At 39.6% G+C, this 10,397-nt stretch overlaps 1 protein-coding gene across 3 annotated transcripts in view; it reads left to right on the top strand.

Annotated features, from left to right (window-relative positions):
- The first annotated feature begins 646 nt into the window (after positions 1–646).
- The window catches only part of FASTKD1 (FAST kinase domains 1), a 36,185-nt gene continuing 26,434 nt past the window's right edge, over positions 647–10,397 (top strand). Inside the window, exons 1-5 of one of the 3 annotated variants that reach the window (XM_081313585.1) lie at positions 647–712; positions 3,169–3,562; positions 4,372–4,446; positions 5,960–6,085; positions 7,809–8,204. In XM_081313585.1, the coding sequence (XP_081169711.1) occupies positions 3,219–3,562; positions 4,372–4,446; positions 5,960–6,085; positions 7,809–8,204 (941 nt within the window). In that variant the 5' untranslated portion in view covers positions 647–712; positions 3,169–3,218. Of the gene's footprint in view, positions 713–958; positions 1,198–3,168; positions 3,563–4,371; positions 4,447–5,959; positions 6,086–7,808; positions 8,205–10,397 lie in introns of those variants that run through there. The other 2 variants (XM_081313586.1, XM_081313584.1) reach the window with 2 other exon arrangements.

Here is a 10,397-nt window from a genome sequence, read left to right as displayed (position 1 = left end):
TCGAGACTTGACTGCGCCCCGAGGCTGGGTTGGTCATCCGCCCCACGTCCTGGTATCTCCTCGGCTATATCTGTTAATGTAGGAAAAGGGCATTGCATAAAGGTTTTGTTTGCACGCGTTGCTGTTTACTTCGAGAGTAGAGCTTTTCAAGGCACAAAAGGAGTTTATTGTAGTAGATATAAATTTGCAGAAGGATCAGGCTGGAATCAGACGTCCTAGGCTTTCCCTCGACAGAACCTGGAAGCAGCAGTTATTCATAATTAAGGCTCACGATCCCTCCTTTGGATACGTACACTATTGTCACCGATTTTGATTACCCTTCCTACAATTATTTCCAACATCTCCCTTTCACGCATCTGTGTGCTGTAATATAACTTCCCAGTAACTAATTAATAATTCAGTTTGTCCTACTGAATGCGAATCTTAAGTTGCACCTCTACCAAATTTGATAAAATCTCCAACTTTTCGGTAAACGACTTCGTATTATACATACAACAATATTTGATTAAACTTTGCTATCCTCCCAACTCACGATTCCGGGTGGGTCATTGCAATCGAAAAAAATTACTGTACAATAAAAATCAAGATATGGCACAGGTAGAAGTAGAAAATTGCCCTTTTTTTACATTATCAACGTCTGAATTCCCGCCTGCGAAACCGAAGCGTCGCTCCGTTTGAAGACTACAATTCCCGAAAGGCAACGAGATTGACGGTGAGGCACGCTGGGAAATGGAGGACAGTAGCGGATTCTTTGAGCGGGCATCGAACAGACGGTTACGGAAGCCGAGGAGGCGCGATTAAATTCAATCTTGGAAAAACGGCTGGATACGGCCGGCGTTCCTCAGGCGCTTTTTGTACCGTAGGTGGAATTCCGCGGGAAGCTTTGAGGTTTCACGCAACCGGGATGCATTTCCACCACGTGATATTCTTGAGGCGGAGCCGGCGGTGGGTCATTCGCGGGGCGTCTTCCTTGCTAACCGGCAGCATGGCCGCCCGTAGGGAACCGCGTGGGTTTAATTTGCTCCTGCCGCATCTTGTACCCAACGGAAGGGAGAATTTCAGCCGTTTGTGCAGAGTTCAGCTAGGTGTTGATTTCTAAAGCAGCTCCCGTGATAAGATGCGCTCCGTTACGCGCAAAGTCGAGGAAATCGTGTCAGAAGGTCGTATCCTGCTTCTGCGTAATTCCCATCGCCCAAGGTTTGTTTTTCGCTGCTTAGAAAGACGGTGCGGTATGCTTTTTCTAGATTGCGATGGGGTTTTTGTGGCTGTTGCAGAATTAAGAGACTCAGACCTCGGAATCAAAAGAAGTTTGTTTTATTTTGCGCGCAAAAGGTTCAGATTAGAGAGCAAAGGCAATGTCTGAACCCCTTTCCAGGAAACAAGCAGGTACATTTATAGTCTTCAAAAGTCACAGAACACGGAAATGTAAATTACTAATTCTGATTGGTTACATGGATTCTAAGCCCCCTTCTAGCTCATCCCTAGCCCCTCCCTTTGCAGTGCGAAATTCTAGCTAAATATCGTGCAACCTTGTTTCTAACAATGGTCACAGGCCCCTTGCTAGCATCTAAGTTTCCTGTGCTATGTCTGTGGTTGGGTACAAGCGAGACATATGTGGTTAGCTGTAACTGAACTCTGACAGCTATCTCAAAGGTGCCCCAGGGGTGAATGTGTGGTCTGACATTTTCCATTTCCTGGGTCTTCTTCTAACTAATACACGCATTACTCTCTATGCCTTACTTTTGTGTCCTACCTCACATTTATGACATACAGCATCCATAGGTATTATCTATATTTTCCTTTATGGCCTGCCTCATGGCTACCTCAAATATGTGTCTTTGCAAAACGTTGCAGTTGTTTGGAAAGATTTTGGGGCAGATGCTCTCTTTTGTCTTTTTCGTGGCATGCTTCCTTCTTGAAATTTCAGCTTGGGAGAAGAGCTATGGTGCCTTCGTGAATTGGCACTCACTGTAGCTGCAGCTTAGGTACTCACTGGAAGAATAAAATTTTGCAAACGTGTTGAAAGGAAACATTTTTTATTTTCTAAAAAATAAATGACGAACCAGGGAGAGTGTCTCGGAGAAACCTAGTTGAGCTTTAGCAGTAAGAAACTTACTGAAGCGGTGCCAGAAATGTACGTCATATTTTAACAATTATTGGTGTCATATGAAAATAATAAATGCTATTATAAAAATATCAAATATACTCGCTGTTAATGAATTGTTTCTTACGCAGTTTTCATGAAACGAAGATGATTCTCTTTTAATCCAATCTTTGTAACATTAAGAAAAAGTGTAAGCCATTAGTCCCCTAGGGTTTTATAATTTTTTTTCAAAATCACCCAGCCATCATTTAGATAGATATCATGTTTATTCACTATTACCTTGGGTATTCAAATAACTTTTTTTAACTTTTGCTTTAAAAATTCCATAAGGAATTACCATATTTTCAAATCTTATTTCACAGTATCATTTTGTATATTTGGTCTTATGAGGTGTTTTGTATTTTCACATTCACCACGGTTTTGAATTAATTTCATTTCCCCCCCCCCCTTATGGTGGATGTTTGAATTGTACTATTTTTTTTAACAGCCCTCCCCCCCATCTTCTTGAACGTTATTTTGTAAATTGTGTGGAAGACTGACTGATGCAGCACCTCAGATGTTGAGTCAGTAATGGTAATAATGATACTTGTTATAAAAAAATCCAGACTTAATTCTACACAATAAGAAGGGCTATGTCAATACATGGGGAAAAAATAGAATCCATCATAGGCTTCCTTTTAGGATGAGATGAGGGAACAGAGTGGCAGAGACATAGGAACATAGTTGCATGGTTAAAGGTCATGACAAGTTATAGCTAATTTCCAAATTGTGCTAAACTCCCTGAATTCCTCCTGACTGCTAGGCCAGAATAGGAGGAAAACAAAATGTGTGAATACTGTGGTTCCTCACAATAGTTTTTATGGTTAGTCTGAATAAGGGTACCTTCTATTTAATTAAGGCTTCTTTGAAGCATTGGGGGGCTTATTAGTAAAATGTACCTTGGCAGACTAATACTTTTGCATTCTTTTTCTTCCTACAGTCACTTCGTATTATATGGTAAAGGAAATAACAATGTTTTATATCTGCAAATAACATTTCTTTTTCCTAATGTGTACTTGTGGCAGTCAGAAATGAAGAAAGAAGTTCTGGGTTCCCTTGGAAGAAGACTATCCAAATGACAAACATGCTTTGCCTAAGACGTTTTTATCCAATTGCAACAAGATGTTTTAACCGTCGAACTTGGAGCAGCGACACTTTGTTGAACCAACTAAATAACTTTACAGATGAACACCAAGTGTTCAGTCTTGTGTCAAAGAACAGAGCCAGACTCTCTGAAAAACATGTGAGGAGTGCAATTAAGAAACTTGTGCAAGTTCAAAAGAAAAGGCCTAGGTACTCGGAAACTATGGATTATATAAGAAGTCATTCTCAGTTTTTTGTACTTCGCATCTTGGCAGAAAATAAGATTGAATGTATGGATAATGAATCATTAGTGGATGTGTTATACAGTGTGCTCTGGTAAGTAGTGTGAGATTGAATTGCAATTACAACAATTTGTCATGATTTTATTTTCAAAAAATGAATTGCTCTTGTATACACTCAGGCAAATTTATTACGTGTTAAAATGTGCTTATATTCATACTTTTTGAAAAAGTTCAATCTAGCAATCATAAAAATGGAGTTATAGCAGCTGTAAAAGATTGTATATATGTACTTTGCAAAAACCTAAAGGAACAAAACAGGTGTGATCAAGACAAAGTACAGAGACCTGCCTTTGCCACACAAAAGTTAAGATTGGTTTTTAAAATTGCCTCTTGCATTGGGGAAATGCTGCTGGAGTAAAATGCAACAGAACTCCAAAATACCATTTGTTCCTCAAGCATATAGAAAAGTATCAATCACTGTTGTAGTTGATATTCACCACAAGGCTGAATTTTTGTTACAAGCATTTAAGGGTGGTTACGTGTAATTTAATTTATTAATATTTAGATACTTTACATATGGGTTGGGAATTCAGAAATCGTCCATTGTTACTAAAAGGTATATTTGAAAAGAAGAAAGTAGTACTTTGTGCATTAATCCATTAATAATATATTATAGAACAAATTTATTACAGAACAAATATATATAATAATACACATACACACACTATACATTATATACACGCACCCACACATATACATATGCATATGTGTACATGTATATAGTGTAACAAAAACAAATATATGCTACCAAGTTACAATTTATTGATCTCAATATGTAGATTTATTTTAACTCTAAAATATCTTATGGACATTTGTTTGGCTCACTTTTTATTCCTTCTGAAGGTTTGAAGTTGACGCCCATGACTCGCTTGTAGAAGAGTTGGTTGTAGAAGGCTGGAAGCGATTAAATGAGCAAGTGTACATTTTATCTGTTTATTCCTTTTCATATTAATTGGAAATTCATGCTTAGAATAAATCTCACAAAATTAGCACTAGGCAATAATATTTTTAATCCTTTCTCTTGTCTCTTTCATAGAATTTGGTGGCTCAAATTGCGATGTAAGATAAATTTGCATGGATTATTACATTAAAAGTAGAAACTATAAATGTAAGACTACATCACTTTAGTTATTGATTCAAAATAAACTATTAGTAACTTTAGGCTGCAGTTCTGAGTTCCCTATTCGCTCATTGGAGTTTGTCCAAACTGAGTGCATGAACAAGGAGAGCAAGCAAAAGTTTGCCGGTAAAGTTCAGCGGGAGGAAGAAACAAAGAAGGAACCAGCTGTCCATTCTGAGGGAACTTTGTGCTCAGCTATGAGGAGTAAAAAGCTCATGTCCTCAATAGCTACACATTGTGAAGGATGTGCCCTGATGGTTGTTGGTTGTCAATTATGATTGACTAGTTAAGTAAGCAGAAACTGTAGGACGGGTTCTCAACCGGGGGTGCGAGACGATATTCCAGGGGTTGCGAAAACTTAGGTTTAGAAGTTTCAAAATTATAGTGTACATGCATAATGCGTTTCAAACTTTTATAAGGGGTGCGAGAATATATCAGAAGCATTCTAGGGGTGCGGGGTATAGAAAAGGTTGGGAACATAAGGCAGTCAGACTGCTTTATTCATAGTCCTGTGCATTCTGCAGCACTTTTTCCAAATTAAATCTGAAGCACTGTAAAGCCTTAAATACTAGAGGTCTGCAGTATTTAGATCTGAAGCAGGAAATGTACAGGTAGTCCTCAATTTATGATCGCAATTGAGCCCAAAATTTACCTAGTTAAATGAGAAATTTGTTTTGCCCCATTTTACAATTTTTCTTGCCACGTTTCTTAAGTGATTCACTGCAGTTGTTAAAGTTAGTAACACGGTTGTTAAGTGAATCTGGCTTCCCCATTGACTTTGCTTGTCAGAAGATTGCTAAAAGGGATCACATGACTCCGGGACACTGCAACCGTCATAAATCTGAGTCAGTTGCCAAGCACCTCAGTGTAAATCATGTGACCATGGAGATGCTGCAACAGTCACAAGTGTGAAAAATGGTCATAAGTCCCTTATTTCAGTGCCATTGTAACTTGGAACGGTCACTAAATGGGCTGTTGTAAGTCAAGGACTATCTGTACTTTGGATCCGGCATATTTGGGGTACATTTATGCTGGAGCTGAACTGATCTTAAGTTTAATAGCAATTCCTTAAAGAGTACAAGTAGGTGGATATTTGAACTGGAATTTATGGTGACAACTAATTCCAATTGCTTGGAATGCAGTTGTTGAATGCTTTCTGGAAGACTTTTCTACCTTTACTTGATTAAGGTTCTAAGCTGCAAATTTCTCTTTAGGAAGTGTACTCATGGAGAAATACTGAAAATTGCCCTAGTTTGTAAACATATATGTAGACCTTTGGCACAATAACTGTATTGTCTTTGTTATCCTCAGACTGACTCCACCTCTGCTGTCTAAATTTGCAATGTGTGTACAGGAACAACATCTACATCATAGTCCGCTCATGGGTGAAATCGCTCATTTGGTAGATAAGAAATTGGATTCCATAGAGGATTCAAGGTAATTTTTATTTAATAAAGATTCCATCCAGGGATTCATAGGTCTTTTAAGATTAAATGGAGAGAATTAATAAGGGAAGCATGCCCTCATTGTTCCCGCAAACCCAACATCTGACATGAATACAGACAGGCAGCTTTGGGTGTGTAATTCCTAGATCTTAAAAGAGCCTGAAAGGAAGTTTATTACTGAATATTCTCAACTTATCTTATTGTAGATATACAATTGAATGTGCCCTATTGTGGAGACAATATAGTTTGGGATTTTTAAAGACAGGTAGCCCTCATTACGACTACAATTAAGCCTGGAAAGCGCAGTTGTGTCACTGTGGGGGTGCTGCAGCTGACCATAAAAGTGAGCCAGTTGCCAAACACCAAAAATGCGATCATGTGTCTGCAAAATGCAATCATGTACCTGTGGGGATGTTGCAACAGTCGTAACTTTGAGGACAAGGTTTTTTTGGGTCTGTTATAACTTATGAACAGTCATTAAGTTTCGTGGAAGACATTTTTTCCACGGATGGGGTGGGGGGAGGATCGTGTAACCCAGATCCCTAGAAACTGCATGCACAGTTTCACTCACCTCCAGCTATGCGGCCTGGTTCCTAACCGGGACTTGAAGACCCCGTCTTATTTATTTATTTATTTATTGATGGGATTTATATCCCGCCCTATCTCCCGAAGGACTCAGGGCGGCTAACAGCAAAACATATAATAAGTGCAGAGATCAAGATAGAAATAAAATTGAGAACATCTGTGCATTAAATTAAATTAGAGAATTTAGGAGATAAATTAAAAATACTAAATATAAATTAAATAAGATGCCTGTCAGTCTAGGTCGGCCTGGTGGAACAGGAGTCTTCCATTTTAGAAGAACAAAGCCAAGTTTTCAAATAAGGATAGGAAGTAAAGAGTAGATAGTCAAAAGCTTTTAGTCCACAAGTTTTTTTTAAAGGAATAAAGTTCTAGTTGAGGTCCAATTCATTTTTAAACATTTCTTTTCAAATCACCCCTGGAAGTTCAATCGCCGCTGTTTCTGAAGGGAGGGTTGAAATCCTCCCTCCCTCTCTGCAGGGGGGAAGGTGCTTAGCAGCTTATTTAGGTGGAAAAAAGAAGATTGGAGAATAAGAGGTTGATCTTACCCAGTCTCTTCCACGCTGCTTTAATGTTGCCTGGTGGTAAGTGTGACTTCGGCTGTCTGCAGCCTAGTGACCGGCCATGTTGCTATGGCCGGTCTTTCATCCACCGGTTCGAAGGGAATGCAGGCACCAACAGGAGAGTTGCGGCTCTGCCGCATTTCTGCAAAAGCTCCTTCTTGCTGGTCGCCTCTCCAGTGTGACTCTTCGGCCCTTTTAGGGCCCCCCAGTGATGGGAAACTGGACGTGGAAGACGAGAGCCATCCTCCAAGCATCCATAACGGCTGCGTCGGCAAACCGGAAGTCTCCCTTTCAATTGTTTTGCCTGCAAGCACTGCAGTCCTTGTAACAAGGAGAAATAATTTGGTGTGCCTTTTTTTTAAAAGAACAGCATTACTGAAAGGCAAAAACTTCATTGTGTAACATTTATCTGTTCTCCATTTCAGGTAGTTACTTAATATAAGTGCTCTTAACATGTCCTGTTTAAAAATCACCCTCTTTTTTCCTCTTTTTACTTAATGTCATTTTCTTTTGCATTGTTAGATTTTCTGATGAAATGAATAAGCGTAATTTTTTAAATTATGTTTTTAGGGCTTTGTCAGTTGTAATGAACTGCATATCTTCTGTTACCTCGTGGAATTTAAAAAAGCGGTTAATAGAAAAAGCAGAAGACTTGTTTGAAAGAACAAACGTCTCAGTGAATGATGCCAGGCGATTTATACAGTTTCTCCGGAATGTCAGTTATCCGCACTGGCCGCTGGTAGAAAAATGCAACAATATTTTTGTCCAGCATTCACATGAGTTACGTGTTGAGGATTTTTCTATCATTCTTGGACTCTACCAGAATTTACAATTCAACAGCACTGAATTTAGGTTACTTGCCAAAGAAAAGCTGATAGAACTTAAGGATCATTGCAACAGTGTGTTGAATGTCATGCAACTGTTCGTTCATCTTGCACCCATGGTACAGCAAGAGATGCAAAAAGAGTAAGTGCATTTGTCTTGCCAATTTATTTGTGTATTTTCTTTTTAAGAGAAGTGAAAAAGTTGAAATTATGACTTACGTGTAAGCTGTTGAGGGGTTATTTCCTCATAAATACAGGTTGTAATCCCCGAAATCAAAATGTTAAGTGTAAATGACTTATCTTCATAAGGAATTGCATTCTTTGCAGGTTGTGGCCCGGGCTTCTAGACAGGTGACTCTACCTGTATGCAGGAGAATTGCTCTTTCCTTTTCCTCCCCTCCTTTCCCTTCCTGAAAGGCAAATACTCATATGTTCAGAAGCATTTTAAAGTGCTTTATTAGAGCTTTTCTAAGGTCTTCCTCAAACCTAATGAAGACTCTTAGATAATTACATACAGCATGCAAAGTGTCCGTGCAGTTTTATTCTCCTGAAGATCCCTTCAAAAACTGGAAGATTCTTCAGGGTCAGATTGAGAAAAGCATGGGACTGATAAACACCTTCAAGGAATGGCACAGGTCAGCATGACTCTGAGGACACCAGCAGTGCAGAACCAGAACCAAATATCCCAATTTCTTCTTTCCTTTTTAAATCTAACTCAAATACTATTGCAAATTCAGCATTTGAGAAGCGTTTCCACAACCAGAGGTCGCAAATGGTCACACGTTATGTGGAACTGTGTCAATTATATCTAAAAAATATTTCGTGTGGTTTATGTTGCTATTTTTTTCTAAACTTTTTTATGAGCTGGTATAATACTGTCTTAGTTGGTGTTGTGACTCAGGGCCAGCCTGTGGGTCCGACAGCCGGCTCCGATGTATCGGAGGACTCAGATGTGGGGGAGGAGGGAAACGAACCGGCTGATGATGATTTGGAGGCTTTGCAGAGTCCTCAGCCGGGGACCTCTTCTCAGCTGTGTGAGCCCGAGAGTGCGGAGGATGATGACCCACAGCTGGCCCTGTTCAAGGACGCCCGACGCAGGAGGCAGACGAGCAGGGACAAACAAAGAAAGACTATGGGACTCCTCGGGAGGAGGCACAGGGAGACCACGCCCTGAGCTCTCTATAAAAGAAGTGTTTGGGGAGGGGCTGGTTGCTGAAAGCAACTTTTCCGCTTGAGAAGACAAGCTCTTGTGTTTTTGTTAACTGCGTAATTAAATCTTGGCAGAAGCCTTTTAGCCTTGGACGCTTTCCAGACTCTTCTTTTAATTAGGGGTTGTGAGAAGAGGGCTGGTTCAGAACAGTTGGCAAAATATTTGTATTGGGGTGTGAAAGTCAGTGTTCCTACAGGATGAGTTACTATGATGCTTCCATTTTTCATTCCCTGTTAATATATTTGGGCTATGCTAGATTGGGGGGCGGGGGGCAATTCATGAGAAACCAGGGCTGGGAAGGTGCATAGACACACAAACATGCACATATGTAAATTGGGGAAAAAAGCAGTTGCTTTCAAAATAAAAGCAATGCTGTTGTATTGCATGCATGGCGTACATTTATTTGCATTTGACTTCTAACTTCCAATTGACCTCACACAGGCCATACAGGGACAGCCAAGGGGCTGTAAAATGCCCAGGTCTGTCCTATATGCTTTCTTCAGTTCCTCTCATATATATCTGTATAATAGTAGAAGAGATGGAAGACTCTCAGGTAATAGAAAAACCTAGGCGAGGCTGAGAAGTACAGATAGTCTTCAACTTACAACAGTTGGTTAAGTGACCATTCAAAGTTACAGCGGCACTGAAAAGTGAGTTAGGATCATTTTTCACACTTAACGACCACTTCAGCATTCCCAAGGTCACAATTCAGACACTTGGCAACGGACTCATATTTAGGATGGTTGCAGTGTCCCTGAGTCATGTCATCAGCTTTTGTGAGCTTCCAATAAGCAAAATCCATGGAGAAGCCAGATTCACTTAACAACCGTGCTACTAACTTAACAGCTGCAGCGATTCACTTCAAGGAAGATCACAAAATGAGGCAGCATTCACTTAACAAATGTTTCACTTAGCAACAAAAATTTTGGATTGAATTGAGTTCGTAAGTCAAGGACTTATCTGTAAAGCAGTAGACACCCACCTGCACACACGAAATCAGTAGCAAATATTTTATATTGCTGTCAGGTCAAAATCACTAATAAACTTTGACTTCAAAAATTTCACCATTTTTTTATTTGTTGAAAATTATCTTGTGTTATTCATCTAAGCTTCCAACATTTTTCC

The sequence above is a fragment of the Vipera berus genome, assembly GCF_964194415.1.
Source record: "Vipera berus genome assembly, chromosome: 1".
Taxonomy (NCBI): domain Eukaryota; kingdom Metazoa; phylum Chordata; class Lepidosauria; order Squamata; family Viperidae; genus Vipera; species Vipera berus.
The sequence above is the reverse complement of the archived record's forward strand: the minus strand, read 5'-3'. Positions and strand labels throughout refer to the sequence as shown.